Source organism: Stylophora pistillata, chromosome 7 (genome assembly GCF_964205215.1).
Source record: "Stylophora pistillata chromosome 7, jaStyPist1.2, whole genome shotgun sequence".
NCBI classification, from domain to species: domain Eukaryota; kingdom Metazoa; phylum Cnidaria; class Anthozoa; order Scleractinia; family Pocilloporidae; genus Stylophora; species Stylophora pistillata.
Window position 1 is genome coordinate 10,502,073 of NC_142525.1, and position 25,243 is coordinate 10,527,315.

Genomic DNA, 25,243 nt, shown 5'->3' on the forward strand with positions numbered 1-25,243 from the left:
AAAATCCTCCGAACCCCCCTGCCCCTCTCCCCTAAAATTGTCCCTTGGATGAATTACATTCATACCTATACCAAAACTGCTGATTTTTTAAAGAATTCTAGTCGGAGTGCAGTGGACAATTCACGATAAGGGAGGGGTTAGTGGGGATAAAACGGTTGAGATTTCGAATTTGCCGCTCGCTAGCACCGCAACTCAACGGAAATCATTATAGGTTAGAAATGTAAACATATCCGCCAAAAATAGCGTTTACTCGAAGATTTTTTCGCTAATACAAAAAGCATCATGTATACAAAGTCTTGATGAAGCTAGCAATACAAATAAAATGAATAAAGGCTGATAGTTTCGAAAGAAACTGTTTGGGGCTGCGTCGGTGTGGATAACGAAATAATTTGGATATATCAACAAAGTTGGAATGGTAAATTGGCCACCGTAACGATTACAAAAGCTGACGTTTCGAGCGTTAGCCCTTCGCTCCGACGAAGGGCTAACGCTCGAAACGCTCCGACGAAGGGCTCGCTCCGACGAAGGGGTAACACTCGAAACGTCAGCTTTTGTAATCGTTACGGTGGCCAATTTACCATTTCATCTTTGTTGATATATCCAAATTAATACAAATAAAAGCCCAGGTGGTGGAGACTTTTTTCGCGTTTGACGCGTATTCTTTCACTTTACAGAAGCGGAAGAAGTGCTTTCTTCTTCAACATTTACGGCCTCTTGCTTGCGCACCGGAAACCTGGTAAATTTGAACTTTTTCTCTCTCTCTTTCATTGGATTCTGCAAAAAAAAGTATACATAATAAGTGTCCGTACAATTTAATGATGAACGATGCCACTGCACAATTCATGAAAAGTCCTTTATTTTTTTCAAGAAGTAGTGTGGGAAATAAGAGGATTTTGCCTTCAAAAGGGTCACGGTGCAGACTTGGTGCAGACTGGTGCAGACACAGTGCAGACACGGTGCTTGGTGCAGACACGGTGCAGACACGGTGCTTGGTGCAGACACGGTGCAGACCGGGTCACGGTCCAGACCTCTTCCAGTTTTTCCGCATCTATGCCGGCTCCAATAAGGCCTCGCATCGCTTCCAGTTGGACTACATTTGAATGATAATGGCACCACACAATCATACCTTAAGAATTAATTAAACTGACTACGCTGTTTCCCCATCTTCGCTCAAACGTCTTACCAAAGATTTTCTTGGAGTGGATCGCGCTTCTTCATTGGGCCTCACTTTCATGTTATCCGTGCGATTCGGACCAGGTGCAGTGCTACTGTCTCCATGTAAGTTAACCTCATATACTGCACGACTGTTGCTTATCCTGACAAGATTCGGTTAATTCTTTATTAAAAGTAAGTGAAAGTACTCACGTATTAATTCATCGCTTTAAGATAACAGTAACAGGGTCCTCCCTTCATTTACTGTCTATCACGGAATAGATAGCGAGTAGCGTAACCAATCAGATTGCGTCATTTGTGATAGAACGCAATTAGACTTGTATTAATAGTGGTTATTCCTAAAAGAGTTACATCGTCTCATATCAGTGAAAAATAATTTCAATTTTCAGTTTCGACTTTCAGTTTCAGTTTCAATTGTAAGAACTTTTGTACTTAGACAGCAACGACAAAAATTGAACCTCTTTTAGTCCGCCACTAGCTACCTCCGCACTCTCGAATGACGAAAAAAACTGCGCTACCCGTAGATGAGGGTTTGTTTAGTAATTTTCTGTTTCAAGGATGACTGCGCACTTTAACAGGTTGGGAATCAATTATTTCCTATGTCCTATTCGCAAACGAAAGGTTTAAGTTCACTATTTTTTTAAAAATGATTTCTGCCATCTGTTACGATGTGAATCTTGTAAAATGGAACAAAGCCTACTTTTTCATCATTATGTAGAGTGATTCTTGATTGCGGACGCTGGAGGACGTCTCTTTGCAAAGTTGGCAGAGTTCGTTCCAAGTTATTTCATACAGACTGCTGCTTAGTAATCTAAAATGGCATATCCAAACGGCCTCTCCGCGATTGCTCCTGTTCTGTGCGGGGTTTACAGTAGATCTGAAAACGTCTAGAGAAGATAAATTAAAGTTTGTGAGATAACTATTTGAAATGATGTATTACCTTGTTTCCAAAGTTTACATTTTGCAAAAGCCACGATCGTTGATAATGTTGAGCTATGCAGTTGCTGGATGTGTATATCACATGTCTGGAAATTGCTCCTCGCTCGAAGGAATACCTCAAAACAAACTTTGAGTGTACAACATTTTCTGGGGAGCTTTTTAAAGATACTATTACTGTTGTTAACAAACTTTGTTGCTCAATTTGAAGTTGGTGTAGTTTTCAGTATTTAGTGGTGTGTACCTTTAACAAAGAGAGTACTGAAGTGAAATTATTGAATGTTTTACAGATTGCCGCATTTGGAGAACATTTAAAGTCAATGACAGTTTTTGAAAGAATAATCGGAAATGATGAACTAATCTCATCTTTCCCATGCTAGTATGCAAAATCCATCGCAGATAATGAACAATCATGTTGCTGTATGTAACAGCGTGAAATTTCCTTTTCTGTGGAAAATATATCAACAAACTTTGTCACATTTACTAAGGTTTGCTTTTAAGGTACTATCGCTACTATGAGCAGAGAACTTGGTTCAACTTAAATCGGAGTAGTCCTCAAATATTGCAAGCGATGGATACTTGTGAACAAGTTCAAGAGACAGCTTTGGACCAAATCTTGCTTTATTCCATCTCAATACAGCGAATCTGCTTGAAGACCAAATTCCTCCGTAGTCCAGCGAAGAGAACAAAGACCTTTTTTGTTTGGCAATCATTATCGCGATCAAGCTCGACGGACCGAAGGTAACATTAAATTGTTTAAACCTACCTTCGAAAGGAGATGACTCCAAAATTTAAGCTGCTTCGATTCTTATCATTGACAGTAAGATCAATCGCTAGTGAGTATAATGCTTCTTTACCTGTCGTGTCCCATTTAACTTTGTTTGCTCTGGTTTTGAAATACTTGTTTCCTTGTTTGATTAGGTAAATTATGCAAGAGAAAAATTAGTGTCTTGGACAAAAGGAATACACTCCTACTTTAAGTCAGGATTTGCATGTTTTATTGAAAGTAAAGAAAGGAAAAAAACTGTAGTGCGACTGAGAAAGGCGACTTAGAAAGGCGACTTGGAAAGGCGACTTAGAACATCAAGTTTTTTCTGAGAGCCGCAATTAGGATTCTATTTTCTTATCTTTTTGCATACTCAACAACGATTCCACCACCCTTCCACCTTTCGTAATAACGTAGAGACACCATCATCCCCCCCAAGAGCAAAGTGATTCAATCCGAGCAAGATTGTCCATTGAATAAACCATGCAGGCGTGCATGCCAACATCATGCTCATTTTATGTCATTTTATCGTCATTTCCCTGTTTCACAGGAATGAGGAATGACACGTCAACTAAGTAGGCAAAGATACGGGAACAGAAACTTAATTTGCAGATCTGGTTTCGACACTGCTTCTATTGTCGAGGAAGTAAAATATTTGACAGCTTTGTTATAAAGAGCACACATAAGACTGGTACAAAGTAAGATTGGTTATTACGTTTGAAACAAGCTCATTGACAAAAGACGGCATCCATGAATAGGCTAAAATGGTTTGTGTGACTCGCTCGAGGTCACGTTAATAACATGAGGGCTATTGATCTGAATTGGATTGTTCGCCGTCAAACAGTCTTGAAATCGGGTAAACATTTGAGCGCTGGAGTCGGGCTTTGAAATTCGATCGGTTTCGGTCTGTTTTATTTATTTATTTTTTTATGGTCTGTTGTTTTTCATCGGTCTTAAAGTAGACCATTTTAAAATTTTTGTGATCACTGGAGAAGGGAAGTTATGGAGAAGCAACCGCTTTTTTTCACGCTGTTTTTGTGTTTTCCATACTTTCCGTTGATTACTTGGCAGTGGCGGATCCAGGGGGAGGGTCCGGGGGTCCGGACCCCTCCCCCTATCAGACCTGACGCTTACAACTTTGAGACTGAAATTCTTACATCGACAGGATCGTATATCACTTTTTAACTGGCTGATTTTTTTAATTAATGAGTCCAAGTAAACAGTAAGCGGCCAAAGAATTTTAATGTGCAGCCGCGACTGGTGGGAGGGGGGGTGTGGGGAGTGTTGGGGAGAAGTAATTCGCCTCAAAAGAGTCCAACAGTCCTTTCTGAACCAAAGTTTGGACCCCCCCAATCCAAAATTCCTGGATCCACCCCTGCTTGGGTCGATAGTGCACGCTAACAAATGATTCTAATCTTGACTGAAGGCTAATATGTTAATTCATTTTGCTTTATTACGTGGTGATTCACGATAGTTACACAGCGTAATTTCTTAGCAGGAATTTCTTGCCTATATAATTCATGCGATGTCGTCTGTTGTAAAAAGGCTCCTTCTGTTCTACCAGTCAAGCGGAACCGATGCGCTCATAATATATGCATTTTAGTTCTTTTTATACCTTTACGTCATAACTTAAAGGTTACTCAAAAGTTAAAACGTTAATTATGGCAAGATTTAAACGCTTTGAAACTATATGGGACAAAAACGCACCGTAAAAGAGCGCATGGCAAATTGCATACGTTACTTAGACAGATTATCATTTATATTGCATAATTACCAGCGCATCGGTTCCACTTGACTGGTAGAACAAAAGTGGCCTTTTTACAACATCGTCAAAAATCTTAGAAGTCTAAAAAAATTGCAGTGGCATTTAAAATATCTAGTTAAAAACCTGGCCATATAACTTACTCACAAGAAATGCTCTGTGATAAAGAAAGAAAAAAACCAATCAATCGGCCAGTTCATTCATCATTCATCTATTTCATATTTCGTTTTTTCAATTACCTAAGTATTGTCGATATCGTCAAAATGTAAAATTGTGGAACTTTACCCGAAAGTTACTACTTTTTCTCTGTACTGGAAAGCTTACAACACTCTCACTTCTTAAAATTCAATGGAATTGAAAATTTCTTAGTCGAACCAAAGGCACAAATGCGAGTATATCCGATCATCTGTAGCTGTAAGAGAATCGAGTTACTTGAAAAAACATTATTTTGAAAATATTTCATCTTTAAGGCGGATTAAAAACTGTCTTTTTCAAACACTTAGGGAAAATGTTGAATAGAAAATTAATTTCCAGTACAACTTAGTTGCAAAGTTTACTTAGAAACCTCTTCATTGGCTATAAGAAAGGAATATAGACAAAAATGTAACATTTTGGACTGTTTGTTTCAGCATGTAATGATTTTAGTCACAGTCAGTTGTATACCTCTTAAGGCGTCTTTTCTTTGTACAACCCAGTATGTTCAAACCTAGGAGAGAGAAAAAGAAGAAACAAGTGTACAAAGGCTTTTAGTTAATTACTTCAGATAACGAAAAAAACATGTGTGAATATAAATTCTGCCCTTACTTTTTGAGCAAAACAAGAATTAAAAATGAGAATAACGGGAGAGTTTGTTCAAATAAAATTCGGCACAATCATGATCATCATCGTCATGACTTTCATATTTATCCATATCATAATTCACTTGTTTTTAACATTGGATCTTTTGGCTTAACATATTAAATGATCTTCTCTTGAATTCGTAGTAACGTTATGAAATTCTCTTTAAAAGATACCTCTGAATGGGCAAGAAAAAATGTTAAGTCTGATACCACATATCAGTAAAATTACCCAAACAAATTAATTAAGAGGCATAAACATCTTTCACTTAATAATATTTACATTTTTTGTGAACAATCATGAAATTCTGCTCACGTGTTTAGAATTCGTTGACTTTAGTTGAACTGTAGAGTGACATCATCACCAATAAGTACAAATGGTGCCCAGCAGTTCACTTTGTTGAACTCCTTAGATTCTTTCATACAAACCATGGCTCGATTCAGAGATTCACTGGCGGGCTTTCCCTAATTGAGCAGCTCTGTGTAAAATAACTCATGAACTCCAGGGTAGCCTTATCCTCAATGGCCCACAAGGACATCACCACAGAACGAGCACCAGCGACCAAAAACGCCCGCGCAATGCCAACCACCTCTTCGGCTTTGATAGGACCTTGAGCGCTATGGCAGCAGCTTAGCACAACCAGTCTTGCCCGCAGTTCAGCTTGTGACACATCCGCTATTTTCACGGATAATCTTCCTCTTTAGGTTGACGGTTGGCTCGTTCAGGGTTTGGTGCTAAAATGATTTCTCCTGTTCCCATTTGACCGTGAGCTGCAATGTGTATCAAGGAAACTGAGGAGAGTCTCTTTAAAACTTCATTTTTCGTGGCTTTTTCGCCAACGAGCGGAATAGTTTGAAGGGCTTGCCCAAGCATCTTTACTTCTTTCCTTGCACCAAGCAGCTGAGCCAACTTCTTCCCTTTGTGAAGAACGCTTTTTAGACATGGATCACCCACGAGCAATGCACCGGTCTTTAGGTGGAAGTCAACTAGATAATCAGAAAGTAGCTTTAATTTTTTCAGGGATGGAGTCAAGCGGATTTTAAACGACTCGCACAAAAACTTTAACTCAAGGTCCAACAATGCAGCGTAAGGGACCAAGCACAAGGGTCCTTCGGGTACAAAGATAAGCTCATTTCCGTTAACCAGATCAGCGATGGGAGCAATGACAAGATCGTAAAGTTGTTTAAGAATGTGTTTTTGTGCGATCATAGGGTCATCGCTCGCGATGCCATCAGAACGCTTCTGGGAGTTGACATAAAATTTTACTCCAAGTTCTTTGAGGAGCATCTGAATAAAGAGTGCGACCTCATCTCTTTCAATAAAGGTATTAACGCTCCTCATCCGTAGCGAGACATCTTTGCCGTTCTGAATAACCCAGAAGAAGATTGTTCCCTCGTTAATAGCTGAGAAAACTACATTGGAAGGAAGGTCAACCAGGGGAAGACGAACGGATTTCTCTTGTGAGGATGGTTCACCTAATGTTTGTTCTATGCCGTATTTCATTTCCATCAGATCTCTCAGAGCCTGTGCACGTCCATCATCAGCAGCAAGTAAAGCCTTCACATTTTCACCTATCAGCAAACATATTTGCCACAAAAGATTGGACGCGTCTCTGTTAATCTCCTGAAAGCTTATCTTCCACTCTTCCTTGTACTGCAAACTATCACTGATACTATTAGTCTCCATCACACCCGCACGACAGAAACCAAAAGCCCTGTAAAGATCTCCTCTGCCAGTTAAGTAGAAACTGAGTTAAAGTAAGGACGAGGCCTCGATTACCTTAGCACCATAATTTGGATATATCAACAAAGTTGAAATGGTAAATTGGCCACCGTAACGATTACAAAAGCTGAGGTTTCGAGTGTTAGCCCTTCGTCGGAGCGAATAGAGGACTTGTGGGTTGTGTGCGCTTTTAAAGGCAGAAAATGGAGCTACGTTATTGGTGGGAACATGGCAACAAGAAAAACACGAATAAATTAGTGGAATGAGAAGCGTTCGTTGATCCCTGTGTTTCTAAGCAACATATGGCAATCTGAGGTCTTTCCTTACACTTAGGTAGCACGGAAAGCCGTAAAAATCTTGAACAAAAGCTCATCTTTCAAACCGGCAGTCTAAATCCCACAGGGATCAACGAACGCTTTTCATTCTACTATTTATTCTTGGATTTCTGGTTTTGGGCATGATAAGTGTAATCGCCGCACGTTATTTTGAACCTGTTGACTCAAAATCACCCACTTCCGCTTTTCCTTCACCTGATGCAGCTTCACCTTTAGCTTCCGTATCTAAATACTAGCATTAACCTTTTAACTTTGATTCCCCCAGGTTAAGTTCCTCAGGTGATATCAACTGAGTTGATAAATTTAAATTAGTCGCCGTAAAGAGTTTCTAAAGCTGACTTTTCGAGTGTTAGCCCTTTGTCATTCGCTCTGACCATCCAAAAGAGCAGAATGACCAAAAATAAATAACTTTATCAGTTCCCCTGCGCTGCCCTCAGTATTTAACTCGCTATTTTAACTTCTGTCGCCAATCTTGTGTCAAAAGGGTGGCCAAAAATAATTGTTTTCGATTCCAGCTTTGTACAAAATTATTTCTATAATTCTGTTGTTTTCAGTCCTACGGAGGTACGTTCATATGATTAATATGATAAATATTTGTTTCCAGTTGAGACAAATGCTACAAAGTAAAAGGAAAAAAAGACTTCAACCCGCTCGAAGGTGCGAATTCAAATGAATTCAACTTTTTTATGTTTTCTCTCATAATGTAAGACAGAATTCAGTTTCTGATTGAAAAATATTCTTAATCGGTACGGTGTCATGGCGACCAGCTGCTGACAAAGGAAAATGCTGATTGTAGAAACAGATATCTCTCATTTACGTAGGATCCAAGTCAATTGTTCTTGCTCAGTCTTTAGTTCCTGTGCTTGCAAACAATAGCTCTCTGTTTTCTTTTTTTTTTTTTTGCAATGGCAACTTTGACTTTTTGATTCAGAGAAATTGTTGTTCCCATCAGTAACACTTATAGCTAATTTTTCCTGATTAGGTTTTATTACTAGAGTTTAAGTTCGGCACTCGTATGATGAGACTAGAGCATCCTCTATAACTGAAATGCCAAAGAATAAACCCCTGCTGTATCAGCCTTACTAGGATAGTTTATAAGAGGAAGTACAGCCGTGTTGTGATCTTAGGTTATAGTCAAATTAAATAAAGTTCTTATCTCCCATTCATGTCGGTGCTCTCGAGTGTTGTCTTCTTTTTCTTTTTTTTCTTTTTGTTTTTTTTTTTTTTACGGTCTCAAGACAGGCTTCATGTCTAAGAATCGAATCGTCTCATATAACTTTGATCCATCAAAGCAGAGTTAGATTTAAACTAGATTTTCCTCCGAACGATCTCTTCCACTCCTCTTATTTTTCCAACAGGCAATTGTCGTTTAATTATCTAGGTTTTAAACTTGTCCCTCCTTAAATCTTACTTTTTCGTCACTCATAAGTTACATAAGATAAGTTTGGGAGCAGGAAATTTCAAATAAAACCAAAAAAGTAATAGTGATCAAATGAAATAAAGATAAAAAAGCAAACAAAGTTATCTGCGTGATGCGGCTGTTCCTTTCCATAAGAGAATTCATACGAGAGTGCCTTCAGGTGGGAGATGAGGCTAAAAATACCTTACTTAGGAAAGAGCAATTGTATTTCTCACCTGTGGAACTTCAATCATCAATTTGAGGTTTTTCCTTAAGGACAGGAATAGCACCCTCTTTTAGAACTGAAACGGAGGAATTCAAAACAAGTTTAAAGACAGCTGTTGAATTCAATTATCAAAAATCACCGAAAAAATTTCCAACTTAAAATGTCTATCAATATTTAATATTTGCAACCTCTCGCGTTGTTGTCTATGAGGCCAAGAAACGTTGTTTTGAGCCATTCGACTTCATTTTGAAAACCACGCCATCTTACATTATTGTCACTCCTACCACACAAGAATTATTTTTGCGACTTCGGTTGACCGCAATCTAGCGGATCGAATGATAAAAACGAAATTCCATCGCAATCCCTGTATTTTTGACCAAGATGTTCTTTTCATGACTCTTGTCGCTTGAAATCTTTAGCAAAAGATCCATAAACTAGAGTTGCTTCATAAACTCTGTCTTTCATTGGTCAGTCTGAAATTCTGATATTTTGGGTTTTAGTTTAAGGATTTAACAGCATCTTAGCTTTTTACAAATACCTTGAGCTAAATGAGACTCTATACCAAAGTTGCATTCAAACCGTTGGAATATTTCTACCTGATGAAGTGTCATTGTTACTATTCAATTTCAGTTCGTCTGATACAACTTGGGCATGTTCCGCCACTGAAAAAAAAAATCAAAGAGCAGACGGTTAAACTTCTTAAGAAGTTGGAACACCAGAACTTTTACACTTTGTTCAGCTGACTATTAAAAATCGGTCCCTATTGACTATATTTTCAATTTAACTTACTATGACTAAGAAAAACTGATCCCTATATAGCAAGAATTTGAAGACTTGGTCTTATTGTTTTATAGTTTAAATATATCTAAAAATCCGCCTCAAAACTGAAAAAACTATATCCCTAAACCAAGATCTTACACACTTCTTAATATTTGTACCTTTTGACTAGGTAGAATCCAAGTTTTCTTCACCGGGTCCAACTTCACCTTCAAGCTCCATCTTTAAACGATAAAATGTTCCTTTCAACACTGAATCTCTAAGGTTAAGGTTTGGCTCTTTATGTGTAGTTTCGCTCCCAAACTGTTCATATCCTTAGATTTTCCCGGAAAAGAGACTGAATGAAGGAATAGGCTTAAAAGCCCTTTCTTTGTTTCCTACTTAGAATCACAGTGCCATGGCAACCGACTGTTGACCAATTAAACGATGTCAATGAACACAATATAGTATTTTTTCAAACCTGTTGACTCATCCACAGAATCATCCACATACACCTTTCCTTCACCGGATCCAACTCCACCAGGCTCGGTATCTAAACATACTGAAGTACAATACAGATTTTTGTGGGATATGCATCCCGTTTCTTTCGGTTTCGTATGTCGACTATAGCGTGTTTAGTCCACTCAAATAGTTGCGCGAAAAGCTGATACGTCTGTAAAATATGATCTATCATTCGAGATTTTGTCCCCTTAGCATTAGAGACACAAAAAATTGTTAAGATGAATTTTCGTAAGTTCGCAGTAAATGACTTTTGCCTAAGGGGCGAAGCAAGACAATAGTTGTCTGCGTTACTTCATGGCCGCTATGTTGATGCTCGTTAGATGGTCACCAGCATGGCGTCCCCATAATGAGCTCTTTTACTTTATGTCATTTTGGCGTAAACCTCATCGAGGGAAAACCCTACATACCTTAAACCTGGAGAAAAATAGCTATTTATCAACATTCTATTATAGCTTACTCTCTTGGCATCAGGCATTTAGTATCTTTTATTTCACATTCGATTGCGTGATGGTGGTAACCAACCAATACCGTGTTTGAGGCCAATTAAGTGCCGTTTCATTTGCAATGGCCATAATAGCTCTCATGAAATTCACATGCAAAGTGAACATCAGAACACATATCAATTTTATTTTCTGCTTGTTTTTGTTTGTTTGGTATTTTGGAAAATTAACTTATTGGAATAAGTGTTAGAGTTTCCTAGTTTTGCAGTATATTACATTTCAAGCCATTAATAATTTATTTGGCCTTGTAGATTTTGAAGGCATATATAGTTCTCAAACAAAATGGTGCAAATTTAGGCAAACATTTAAAAAATATAATCCATATATCTTGTTAAACTTTTTGTTGTGTAGTATCGCTGAGTATTTTTACGAGTTGTGCCGTATTTGAAAGAGCCCGTAGGGCGAGTCAAAATACAAATAATGAGTAAAATACTCAGCGATACTACGCAACAAAACGTTTTATAAGAGATTTATTATCCAACACGCCAAATTGTTACTTCATTGTGACGAATTTTGCGGATGTTTATTTAAGGGGAGTGCGTCACAAAAGTATGTGAAGCGCAACAGAATTGGCACGGTATTTTCTTCAACAAATAATGAAATTTCACTGTCGTCTACCTGCTGTTCTTCGTTCGATTCATCTAATAAACCTGGATCAATATTTACCAGCCATTCCAACTGTTCGTCGTCAGAAAAATAATTTACACTGTCTGCCATATTTTTTCGTAACTTGAATCCAATTCATAGTTTGTGCGATGCGAGAAAACATGTCTAACCTGTTCAGCGGAGTACAAAGACCGTGAGATATTTGTCCTCGTTTTGGGCGTTATTTATTTTCTACGAAACACGGTCGGATAATAAAACTTTTCATTTGTACCTTTTGACACAAGACCATCTGCATCCTTTTTTCCTTCATTTGATACAGCTCTGTCCACGGGCTCCATGCCTAGAAAAGAAAGAAAGGTCCCTTAATCAAAACTTTGCTTCAGCAATTGGGGATTTTCTAAGATGTAAACTCTTTTAGTTGACGTTCCTGTCAATACCTATCTTACATTTATCAATTAATTTTTTCATTTCTCATGTCCTAAATATGAAAGACCTTCCTTCTTTTCCATTCTTCAGTAGCATTATATAATCGACAAACAGTTCTTGATTGATCAAGGCTTTTTATCAGCAATTCCTTTTGCCCTACTTTCAATGATATTCAACCAGTTCCGTTTAAAGGCGCATTTTTTTTCTACAACACACACGTAATGTTTTTTACATACCTATGAAATACAAAATTAAAATGAAAGTTTAACAGCTTGACCCTGAGTAACATGTTTACATATGGACAATATGATCTAGCATGAACCTTCACACAACCATGTTTCTATAGAGAGGACTTTGCAGCATAATGTCATCAATTTCTTTGTACAATATCAAATTGATATATTTTAACATTTTCGGCATATGCACGGCACTCGAATGCCCTCATCTATATTTGTTGATTTAGCTGTTTTGTCGATTTGACTGTACTCGCTTGTCACGTTTTAGTAATGTTCTTAGCAAGAATACCTTTAGATGCTTTAGCTCTCAGCTGAAACATTCATCAACAAATCTGTCTACATGTTAACAATTACCAGTGACCAACGACGCTCACCGTGAAAATATTATTTCCCCTTTTGAAGGCTGGATGAAAAAGTGAAATTAAGCCGTGCACTAAAAAATACTCTGGCGCACGGGAAGTTTTGAGGACGTTCAGGAACGTTTCGAGGTAAGGGTAAATTTAAAAATGTGATCTCTGATTTCCTGAATGGCATAGAAAATGAAACGATCTCATTCATATCCAGTTTCAGCTTCAGTTCCCAAGTTAGACCATGAGTTCTTTCACACGAACGACGTGTCACTTTCGGAATTAAGTCTAGTCTGAGCTTCTTACACACTCATGTTTCTAATTTGCACCTCGAGGCGCCTCCCGAAGAGTCCCGACTGTTACCGATGGGAGCGCCTCCCGAAGAGTCCCGACTGTTACCGATGGGAGCGCCTCCCGAAGAGTCCCGACTGTTACCGATGGGAGCGCCTCCCGAAGAGTCCCGACTGTTACCGATGGGAGCGCCTCCCGAAGAGTCCCGACTGTTACCGATGGGAGCGCCTCCCGAAGAGTCCCGACTGTTACCGATGGGAGCGCCTCCCGAAGAGTCCCGACTGTTACCGATGGGAGTTGGGGAGATTGTCATACAGCTTCTTCAAACGAACAACAAAAAAACCAACGCATGTTTCTATTATAAGTGACCCAATCGAAAATGTAAACGTATAATTGTGATACAAATGTACTCAGTAACGACATTATCAAATAACGCAAGGACACGTAATGCGACAGAAATTTCTCTTTTAACGCAAACACGTTGAAATTATAAACTGGCAAATGAAGGCCTTTCAATTTAAGTTCTCCGTGTTTTTAGGTCTCATTTGCATTTTATAGCGTAATCGGTGATCATAGATAAATGTTCTTTGGATGTCGTTACTCGGCCTAAATGAAGAGTAAACGGACATCGAAGTGGGTCGCGGTGGGGTGATAGTTCTGTTATTTAAATTTTCGTCATTTTACGACATTATTAATGATGATATTGATAGATGATTCCATTTTAAAATATTTTCAATTTCTGTTTGGAAAAATAAAATAAAAAAGGTAGGTCACCGTGCTTGTTTGAGAGATATGATGGGCCATTCTTACCCTATTCATGCTTACAACTGGCACTAATCACTTCCATCGGGTGAAGGTACATTTTGCGGTTGCTCGAAGCAAGGGTTTTTAAAGTAACACTTGAAAAAAACTTAATAGATAGAATGTCTCGAGCCTACACAACAATTTGATATGAAATTTGTGGAAAAACTACCGGCGCAATTTTAAACGACATCAACTAAAAACGAGTAAAAATACTCAGCGACACTAAACAACAAAATGTTTTATAAGTAATTTGTTATCCAACACGCTAGACTGTTATTTCAGTGGGGCGAGTTTTGCGGATAGTTATTTACGGGGAGTGTGTGACAAAAGTATGCGAAGTGGAGCGGAATTGTCGCGGTATAATCTTCAATAAATAATGAAATTTTACTGTCGTCTACCTGCTGTTCTTCCTTCGATTTATCTAATGAACTTGGATCAATACTCGCCAGCCATTCCGACTCTTCGTGGTCAGAGAAATAATTTACACTGTCCGACATATTTTTTCGTAACTTCAATTCAATTCATAGCTTGCGCGATGCGAGAAAACATGTCTAACCGGTTCTGTAGAGTACAAATACTGCGAGATGTTTGTACTCGTTTTGGAAGTTATTTGGATTCTACGAAGCACAGTTGGATAATAAAACTTTTCATTTGTACCTTTTGACACAGGGATATTTGCATTCTTTTTTCCTTCACTTGATACAACTCGGTCTTCAGGCTGCACACCTTAATTAAAAAAAAGACAGATCCCTTAAAAACTTTGCTTCATCAACTGGGGATTTTCTGAGATGTCAACTCTTAGTTCTCGTTCCCGTCAATATGTATTAATTAATTATTAATTATTAATTAATTTATTAATTAATTCATTTATTCCTGATTTCCTAAATATGAATGACCTTTCTTCTTTTCCATTCTTTAAGAGCATTATACAATTGACAAACAGTTCTTGATTAATCAAGGTCTTTTAAGAGCAATTCTTTCTGCCCAACTTTTAATGATATTCAACCAATTCCACATAAAGGCGCATTTTCTCTTCAACACATCACGTAATGTTTTTCAAATACCTATGAAATACACAATACAAATGAAAGTCCAACGGTTTGATCCTAGGTAACTTTTTTTTATAGGAACAATATAATCTAACATGGAACTCCACACAATGATGACGTTGCTGCATAATATCATCAATTTCTCTGTGCGATATCAAGTTAATATTCTGTCACATTTTCGCCATGTGCTCGACACTCGAATGCCCTCATCTAAATTTGTTGATTTAGCTGTATTCGCTTTTCACGCTTTAGTAACCTTCTTAGCAATAATACCTATAGATGCTTTAGCTCTCACCTGGAACATCCATCAACAAATCTGTCTACATGTTAACATTTACCAGTGAACCACGAAGCTGACCGCGCAAACATCCACTGAAATGATATTTCCCGTGTTAAAGGCCGGATAAGAAAGTGAAATAAGCAATGCGCAAAAAGAATGCTCTGGTGTACGGGAAGGTTTGAGGACGTTCAGTGACGTTTCGAGGAAAGGGTAATTTAGAACTGTGATCTCTTATTTCCCAAAGGGCATAGAAAATGAAACGATCTCATCCATATTCAGTTTCACCTTCAGTTCCCAAGTTAGACCATGAGTTCTTTCACATGAAAGACGTGTCACGAGTAGATTTTTTAGGTTTTGATTTCAGTTGCGATTAGCGTCAGTATTGCGAACATTGAATTAAGCTTTATTGTATTAGTTCTCCCAAGGCACAGAGATCCACTCTTCAGAATCTTCTAATCAAGAACAATAAAGATTACAGAAATTTCTGATGGTTTGATACGTTTGCTGCCTCCTGTACCAAAATAATTATTTCTCCCTGACTAGGCTTTCACGCAACCTCAGACCTTTAATAAACTCAAACCTCAGACCCCGCAGATTTATACACATTCCACCTTTGCACGTTTTAAAATTTACTGTGCGCTGTGATTTATATCACAAAATATAGTACGGCTATTATTTCCATCTTTTCCGTTTCTGGTTTGTTCTAGTAGGAAGAAAAGAGGGGATCGCAAAATCGAATTGGAGATTTAGTCATGATATATGGGCAACAACCGAGAAATTTGGACAATTTCTAATTCAATTTCTTTTTGTATCGCTCTCAAATAAAAATCGTGCCACACGTTGTTAAAAACTTATATCCGTGGTCTTCAAATAAGATGTTAGCAATTTCATCGCTTAATTGACCAACTAAAAAAAAGGCAATTAAAAAACCCCATTACTACTTCGAAGTCACCTGGCTTTTCGCAATTTTTTGTTCATAACTTGGCATTAAAAATGTGTTAGAAAGAAGACGATCAAACTTCTCAGTTTTCATTTACGCTCCATGACAACGTTTTCTCGTTCGTGTCACAGTTAAATTCATGCTGCTTATACATCTAGTTTTTCTTTTTTAATCGACAGCTTCCTTTTAATTTTCAAAATTGATCAATTGCTCATAACAGAAATTACTTATGTAACGCGGGTAACGAGATAAAAATCAATTTATTTGTACTCTTTAGATAACTTGACTCGAAACGAAACTCGAAGATTAACAGGAAGTCCTTCTCGAAGTCCAACTCAAAGTCTAACTCGAAGTCCAACTCAAATCCAAACTTGAGCATGCCTCACAAAAATTTTGCTAAACAAATAATATAATTGCCAGCGCAGCGCACCCGGGCCAAATTAAATTTGAATCACACAAATTACATTCAAAGAGATAAACAACGCTTTGTGTGTTAACAAAAGGCAATTTCCGAATTACTTTTCGCCTCTTTTTCAAAACGAGGCCTGGTGCTCAACCATTCTTGTGAAAATGAGTTTAATTTGCATGTGAATGAAAACTTATAATCATATGAAAGGATGAGCACCAGGACTCGTCTTGAAAATGAGGCCAAGGATAATTCGGAAATGGACTATTGGAGGTTTGATTTCTTTCTTTGAAGCTTAGATCTTGTGATAATTTAATGTTTACATGATCTTGGATCCCGGTGATTTCAATTTGTGCCGGAGGCAGTGAACTAATCTCTGGTAGACGTTAATTTAATGCACGCAATTGGATCGTGTGGAGTTAAGTGTACATGTAAGTCTCTTCGACTGTCTATGAAATGGGCAGAAATGGCATAGACAACCATTTACTTAGGATGGCCGCAGCTTACAAAGTATGGCTTGCATGACTACTTCAGTTTAAGAACTACCGTACTAGAAGAAGGGGCTGTGCACACGATCGTACATTGAGTTCACTAAGCTTTATCAACTGGCCGATTATCTTTGAGCCGATTATCTACTGACGGAGGATCAGGAAAATACTAGATAGTAAATTAGGACGTAATGAAAAAATAAAAAATCAAACTGCCGTTAGTAATCAACAGCTAAATATTACACAGGACTTTTAAAGAGCAAATTAGCATTTTTTTTTTTTAGCAATCTCTTTATTGCGTAAAACAAAGCGAAGGAAGAAGAGGAAGACTAAGAGATTTTCAGTAGATTTTAAGGGGAAAAAGCTGTGATTGAAATTCAAATTGGCGGAAACACCAAACACGTAGGTATGCGCGACATCCACGAAAGATTTAATGACATTTGAGAAGAATAACGCACTCTCATCGTTTAACCTTTGCGTGAACAAGCTAAAAATTACGTGAACCTTACACAGAAAAATTGTGTTCACCGGTGTTCTTGTTAAAATGAGGATAAAAGTAGTCGAAGCGGTTTTTCTCCTCGCTGCCATCAAGGGAAGTGGATTTGTTCATGGAGAAGACGATAACAGTGGAATTTTCGATACAGAATTCGCGTTATTCGGCGCACTGATAATAGCTTCATTCTGCTTAGGTGGCGTTTATTTGTGCTGCTACTTCACTTGCTGCCATGAATATCTGTGCAACGCCTCAGAGGATATAGGAAGCTGTTCAGATGCAATGGTTGAGGAAACGATGTCTGAAAATATGGATAATAGAAACGTGAAAAATGATCATTCACAACTAACTCCAGTCTAAAGAAGCGGATTGGAAATCCCTGGTGAATAATTTCTCTTTCTAGTCTGCCATTTCGTTATAAGAATACAACTTTTTGCTACTCGCTCATCGCTCACCAGAAAGACTGTTCGTTCTCAGCATGAGAGCGCTGAGCCGTTAGATGTCCTGTTAAACAGGATATTCTTGTTCGTGGATAAACTCGCAGCAAGACTACACCATCAGGTATACGCGACGCAAAATTAAAAATGGGGCCGAGAGAAGACTTGAAGAGGTAGAGATTATGCTCTCTGTTGAATTCAGTAACATTAAAGTCCAAGTTGTGAACTGAGATTGCTTAAGGCCCATTTTATACAACAAAACTGACTTTCAAGAATAAGGCTTCATTTTGTTGCCAACGACAGCGTCTGTAGTTCAGCCTGAGACTCTCTCGTTGGCCGTTAAATAAACTAATCAAAATTAAAACTGTTTAGAATTTAGACGTTGGATGATTTCTTGAGACCTAACAGATAGAAGCTTACTTTTAATGACACTCACAGTATTTTCCAGTTCCATCCTTTTCACCTTTATTTGCCTTCACTTTGAAACTTACGGCGTATGTAGATTTTTATCGCATACTCGGATATCTCATCATTTAGAATAAAAAAATTTCCCCGTGTTTAGTAACACATACCACAGAAGATATTAGTGTTGTCATGGTAGTGGGATTCATCTTCGTGACGTTTCGTGCGTTTTTAGGGCTTTCACCCTCAAGCAAAGTTGCCGAAGTTGGATTCGTCCTTTTCGCTAGACAGAAGCGACATTATTAAAGTGTGTTGCTTTTGTGTATGAGAACCTGAAGTTGACATAGCATAAGCACGTCTTGTGCAGGATGCGTGTCCCAATGATGTCTAGTTTGAATATATCACCACAGGTGGCCCATGCTCTCAAAATGAGCCTCCGTAAATATTCAAGTATGTTTACATTCGCAATGGCCGAAGTATAATCAAACAAACAAACAAAGAGAAAACAAAGAAGAAAAGTAGTTTTGAAACTAAAAAAACAAAACAAAACACAAACAAAACAAAGTTACCTCGCTCAAGTAGTTGATCCATTGCATCGTGGTATTTTTATGGACTGATTTAGGGCCCTTTAGCCATGTTTTATTTGCGATCTCTTTAGCCTTCTATATATAGATACTTGCATGTTTACAGAGGCTCATTTTGGAACCCTGGAATACCTGTGATTTGACCGATATCAATATTATGATGTAACATTATATGATAGGGTCTAAAAGTACTTACGAGTGACCACGAGTGACCACGAGTGACCACGAATGAGACTAAATCAAAATATCTCAGTTTTTTTACTATGAGGTCATTACGCAGTCAAATTCACATCATTTCATCAAATACCTATTAGAAAGGAGAATAATATTTTTCGCGGCATACGTCCGATAATTGAAAAAAATTCCAAAAACTATATTTAAAAAACCATAATTACAGCTAAACGTATATTTTACTATATCACGGTGTTATTGAACTTTTTGAAAACACGCTAAGCGTTTGATTTGAATATTTCCTTTGAGACACAACGCAACCAACGTTCCTCCACTGTCATCTACTCGTCCTCTACTTGACCGTAACAAAAATACAACTTCAGAGCGCGTGAAGTCTTTACGCTTCTTGTTTAATAAGTCAGCCATTACCGAACTTGACAAGAAACACGCAAACCCATTCTAAAGCGGGCGGAAACGCCCAAAATGCCCCCCCCCCATGGTGTCTAGCTGCCTAGTTCCCACGGTTATTGTTGTATACTATTTTTGGAATCATACGGAGAGGTTAGGTGTTATAAAAAGTTGTCATGATAAACATATATTCATACGAATTTTTCACGACCCAAGCGATACATAAGCTAAGAAAATAGCCAGATTATTATTACTTTGACGCTAGGAGTAGTGAGTTTACGACGCAAAACCCAATGAAGTACTTGTCCAGACCTCTCGTCGGCATTACATTTGAAAGTTGAATGGAATTTTCCAAAGTGAAGGGTTGATCATTGACATCATTGGGTTGTTAAAATAGAGCCAAATAAAATGGTCATGTGATATTTATGACTATTCTTAAAATGGTTTTTGTTTTCAACCCATCGTAACTGTGCAATCTGTAATGTATAGTCCACACTGCAAGTTTTTAAATATTATCGCATGTTTTTCATGTTTTTCAAATCGTCCGCTATGCATTTATACAGTGAATAACTTCAGTTTTCGTAAGTCATTATTTCACGAAATTAAGCGAAAATGATTCCGTAACGACTTGATAGTAACAAAACTGAAATATTTTGATTTAATCTCACTCGTGGTCACTCGTAAGTACCTTTAGACCCTATCGCAAAGAGACTGCCTGGTGGAAGAAAGCGATAATGCCTTTCAACTGGCTTCCTAAAGATCCCGATCTTCAGATCGAAGAGGTACACCTTTTCCAAAAAAGCCGAGATCTTATAAACAATTCACATCCTCATCAGCGGGATAATGTATTTGTAGAATATCTTGAGGCGCCAGGAAGCTACGATGTGGGCGTGATGTTCGACATTCTCGTAGAATATAGTCATCAGAATATTAGTGAAGCGTTGGGCAATAAGGACGATTGTAACGGCGGGTACTTTCATGAATACACTTGGTGCCTGTCTGTTGGTATGTACAAATGCAAAAGAAAAAACTTAAATGCGTTTTTCAGAATCGATCAAAACGAACGAAGATGCGAAATAGTGGAAGACGGACTTCAAAAGCCATTTAGTTTCCGGATCACTGTCATCAACGACGAGCTTTCGGCAGTTGCTGATGAAGATATGCTGGTGATACTTGGCCTGGGGAAATCCTCTCGTGGCTCATCCTGTCAGTATGAAACATGGCGATGTTATATCTTAGTCGTACGATTTGTAGCTCGCTAAGCAGATTTGATATTCAACAACAAACACTGCCGTCAGCTGAGGAAGACGGATCCACCTGCATTTGTCAACACAAATGACGCTGAATTTGATGCAAAGGCTTGTTCCGATCGGAAAAAAGAGAAAACTTGTAAAGGACTATATACACTCGTGATAAACAAATTGAGCATGCATCGACGGGAAATTCGGTAAATAAACAAACTAAATAATGTAAAAAATTCATTCATGACACGCGATCTTATTGATGTACAAATCGTCAACGAATTACCGACAAATGCAGGAAAAAAGAGAAAGCATAAAATGGAATACATTAGTGAAGATAAATTAGACATTCCTCATTAGAAAAAACAGAATCTTTCAAGATATCTATGGTTCACAGCATGATATCACGCACTGAATGACTAATACACATTTATGATGATTAGCCGTGTCTGCTGACCGCAGGGAAGACATGTCTGAATTTCCTCTCTTAATGTATCCTGATATTTACGGAGGCCAGGTTCTCACTTATTCAACTGCAATTGGAAAGATTCCATCCATGTTTACAAACGTATAGAAAGCCAAGGTCACGTCCAATAAATGATTTAAATTTTGCTTTGGAATATCATTTCTGTTGACAACTCAGAAGAGGCTTCACCGAGAAAAAATTGATTTATTTTTATTCATTCTAGAAATTGAGTAAAAGTTGTTTAACGAATTCTTAAGAGCACCGCATCATTTATTTGATAGCCAGATAGATTCAAATTGGTAAGAGCATTGCCGACTTTGATCGCTACAGCAATAGATGTAGCACCGGCATAAATAATATCATTGCGATCCAAATCCAACTTGGTCAGAGAGTTGTTGACTTTGATTGTCTTCGCCGATGGACTTAACACTGGCATCACTGTTATCATTCCCAGACAAATTCACATTCGTCAGTCTACTTGAATTTGATTGTCTCAGTAATAGATGTAGCACCGCATCAGTTATTTGATAGCCAGACAAATTTAAATTGGTCAGAGTCTTGTTGACTTTGATTGCCTCAGCAATAGAGTTAGCACCAGCGTCGCTAATGTCATTTCCAGGCAAATTCAAATTGGTCAGAGTCTTATTGACTTGGATTGCCTCAGCAATAGATGTAGCACCGGTATCACTAATCTGATTGTTAGACAAATACAAATTGGTCAGAGTCTTGTTGACTTTGATTGCCTCGGCAAAAGATGCAGCACCGGCATCACCAATCTGATTGTAAGACAAATACAAATTGGTGAGAGTCTTGTTGACTTTGATTGCCTCAGCAATAGATGTAGCACCGGCATAAGTAATATGATTGTAAGACAACTTCAAATTGGTTAGAGTCTTGTTTACTTTGATTGCCTCAGCAATAGATGTAGCACCATCATCAGCGATACGATTGCCAGACAAATTCAAATTGGTAAGAGTCTTGTTAACTTTGATTGCCTCAGCAATAGATGCAGCACCATCATCACTAATATCATTGCAATACAAATCCAAATTGGTTAGAGTCTTGTTGACTATGATTGCCTCAGCAATAGATGTGGCACCGGCATAAGTAATACGAAAGTAAGACAAATTCAAATTAGTCAGAGTCTTATTGACTTTGATTGCCTCAGCTATAGAGGTAGCACCAGCATCACTCATTTCATTCCCAGGAGAATTTAAATTGGTCAGAGTATTGTTGACTTCGATTGCCTCAGCAATAGATGTAGCACCGGCATCAGTTGTCTGATAGCCAGACAAATTCAAATTGGTCAGAGTCTTATTGACTTTGATTGCCTCAGCAAAAGATGTAGCACCGGCAAAAGTTATATGATTACGAGACAAATTTAATTTGGTCAGAGTCTTGTTGACTTTGACTGCCTCAGCAATAGATGTAGCACCGGCATCACTAATATCATTCCCAGGCAAATTTAAATTGGTCAGAGTCTTGTTGACTTTGATTGCCTCTGCAATAGATGAAGCGCCGGCATTGCCGATAGAATTCTCAGACAAATCCAAATTGGTAAGATTCAAACCAGATCCAAAACATTTTGCTAAATGTATGGGAAAATCTTTTTCACTTTTACATTCGTTCATGGCCTCTAGTACAACTTTTGTACCATCGCCTTCATGTTTGTTGACTTGGTTTGTTAGACTGTTCACAAGAGCCACAACATGTTCATCGCATTGCATGGCTAAAATTCCGCATGAAAACAAAAGTACTTGTTTAAGCTTACCGAAATACCTTTCATCGGAAACTAGGTCTTCGGGTGTAATTTCTTTGCTTTGAATCTGAGAACAAATGAAGAATGCTGCAAAGCATTCTTGGAAACTTTTATGTAGGAAAGCATAATGCACTTTTGGTCTCAATTTGCTGCCACCAGGCTGCATTGAGAGAAATCCAAATGCAGTCAAGTCTTTTGCATTGTTTCCCAATTCACTTTCATCAAAATCCAATTTGTCGTTAAGCAAACCATTCAACGCCACCAACCCAAGGCGATCCAATTGAGGTTTGTAAAGGTTTGTCACGGCTGTATTTGTTTTTGATTGTCCTTTCTTTTTTCTATATCTTCTCAAGACACATTCAACCATATCTAAGTACAGTTGAGCTCTGTTTTCAGGAAGTGTGCCATCAAACTCTTCGCATAAAAGGCAAAGAAGTGCTGTGTTTAGAGGATTGGCTGCCATTTCTGTCAGGTTTGTCTCGCGCCTCATCCGTTCTAAGAGCTTTGTGGCTAAACCTGGCCTATCTTTGAAGTATTTGATAACAAATTCGTCAACATGTATTTGAGTGAATCCCTCGATCTCGAGCAGCGTATCACAGTATTTTCTCACCTCTTTTCCAGCTTCTTGTCTTGCTGTTGCAACTATGTGGCATCTAGGGAGTACCCTTCCTTCAATCAATTCCGAAAACATTGGCAATTTGCCGGAAGGCAACTCATCCAATCCATCTAGTATCAATAAAATGCTGGACTGATTTTCACGAGTAAACTGAAAAAATTGTTGTTTGACTTCTTCATCGATGTCTCGGGGCAGAAGCTGATCCTCAACTGCTTCCCAGACATCAGAATGGATGTCTCGACATTTAAGAAACAACACTGCTTTGAATGCTGTTAAGCCGCAGCTCTGAGGTTCCTGCTTTCTTGTGGCCCAGTCGTAGACGTACTTTTTGCAGAGGGTGGTTTTTCCCATACCAGGTTCTCCTTCGATCAACACTGTTCTCGGCGCTGAACACTCCTCATATGGGTCCAGTATAGACGACATGTCAACCAACATGTCTGTGACTTCTCCTCTCGCTTTCTTTCTCCTCACCATTTTGAGCCTCGTAAAAATATTGCAAAGAAAAAACTGAAACTCTTCACACCATGGAAATGGTGAAAGCCATCCCTCGCGAGTATTGTAGAGCTGGCGAATCCCGTTGATAAGCTCAGTTGGATCGAAAATACCTAAAAGTAGTAAAATGAGTAAGAAATCTAAAGAACGCGAAAAAAGTGTGATATTTCTCAGGTACTTGGTAACAAATTTAAATTAATCGTATGTCTTCGACACCATTGCCGAATGAACGATGGAATAATTTTCTTGTTTTGTAGAAAAATTAACATTCAAGTCGCTGTCCATCCAATGAACATAAAATGGTTTACCAAAAATTTTTGATTGTAACTCTTGATTAAGGAAAAACCTGATGTACAAGTCAAAAGGAATTTCTTAAACGCGGGTATCGTCAATGCTAGAAAGGTCTATGTATGATTCACGTTTAACGATCAAAACTAGTTCGATTATGAATTCAATCGAGCCTATACTGTTAGTTTCTAACTTAGTACCACTTCTTAACGTTTAAACAGTACTCTCGCGGTCTTCCAAACGACTGACCTTGATCTCTGCATTCTTCTGCTGAAGCCATCAGGAAACCTAGCTTTTCCTTCATCTCTTTCATTTCGTTCTCCATCCTCATAAGTGTTTCTTTCACTGTATCTTTGATTCTCCCTGTATGATTTAAGAAAAAAATTATCAAGTAATAAAGATGTCATCGTCTTATGACTGAAAAATAGACGAGAACAGCCCATCAACTACAATGTTTCCAGGGTAATTATGGTTCAAATTTAAAACGAAAATATTATGCTGATATCTTGCGAAGGACGGTTGACTACCTCTTGGCTGGCAGGTACCCTATAAACAGTGAATTCTATTCCCCCACCCCTAACATTAAAGTAAAAGCGATTTTAGAACGGCAATAGTAATGAAATTCTGATGGCCGGGTGTGACCTGCGCACCACACTTAATGCATAGAGGGAATAAAAGTAGACTACAGAGACTATTCCAGAAATTGTCTAAATCAAAAAACTGAACCTCTTTAAAATAGGATGATCTGTCTATCACATGCAGGACATGCTGACTGGGTAGAAGAAGTAATATGCAGAAAAACATGTTTTATTGTATAATTCAACTGACCTTCATCTTTGCTTTCCCCCCCTGAGGGCGTCAAAGTACACAGCTTTTTCACTTCTCTCAGTTCGTTGTCCTTCTTTGCCATTTCGCATATTAATTTCTCAAGAGACCCTTTCGTGTTATCTGACAATAGCATAACATTTAGAACTTTTAGTCTGAGTAAGAGTCACTTTATTCACTTAAAGGCTACTGTCTGTTTTAATCTTATGAAACACTGGAAAACTGATGGTTCGGCTTCAGCGGTGTGAGACAGT

The 25,243-nt window shown here is 38.2% G+C and overlaps 2 protein-coding genes across 5 annotated transcripts in view; both read right to left on the reverse strand.

Moving 5' to 3' along the window:
* Positions 1-229: 229 nt before the first annotated feature.
* On the reverse strand, positions 230-15,273 carry LOC111338829 (uncharacterized). 4 transcript variants are annotated; one of them, XM_088728763.1, is made up of 10 exons: positions 14,989-15,273; positions 14,302-14,370; positions 11,812-11,880; positions 10,394-10,474; positions 10,095-10,155; positions 9,753-9,818; positions 2,876-3,017; positions 1,874-2,060; positions 1,184-1,316; positions 230-774 (listed from the first exon to the last, which is right to left on the reverse strand). In XM_088728763.1, exons 1-5 carry the CDS (start codon positions 14,999-15,001, stop codon positions 10,145-10,147), a joined length of 243 nt encoding a protein of 80 aa, XP_088584889.1. In that variant the 5' UTR covers positions 15,002-15,273; the 3' UTR covers positions 230-774; positions 1,184-1,316; positions 1,874-2,060; positions 2,876-3,017; positions 9,753-9,818; positions 10,095-10,144. The 4 variants fall into 4 exon arrangements, with proteins under 4 accessions (XP_088584889.1, XP_088584888.1, XP_088584886.1 ...); XM_088728762.1 differs by lacking the exons at positions 230-774; positions 1,184-1,316; positions 1,874-2,060; ... (2 more) ...; positions 14,302-14,370; positions 14,989-15,273 and adding exons at positions 4,307-5,343; positions 5,790-7,045; positions 9,167-9,232; positions 12,492-12,696; XM_088728764.1 differs by lacking the exons at positions 230-774; positions 1,184-1,316; positions 1,874-2,060; positions 2,876-3,017 and adding an exon at positions 8,183-9,232.
* Positions 15,274-20,767: 5,494 nt separating this feature from the next.
* LOC111338852 (uncharacterized) overlaps positions 20,768-25,243 on the reverse strand; it is an 8,251-nt gene continuing 3,775 nt past the window's right edge. Inside the window, 4 exon segments of the mRNA XM_088729166.1 lie at positions 20,768-21,424; positions 21,426-23,989; positions 24,414-24,527; positions 24,993-25,112. Coding sequence (XP_088585292.1) covers positions 21,251-21,424; positions 21,426-23,989; positions 24,414-24,527; positions 24,993-25,112 — 2,972 coding nt within the window. The 3' untranslated portion in view covers positions 20,768-21,250.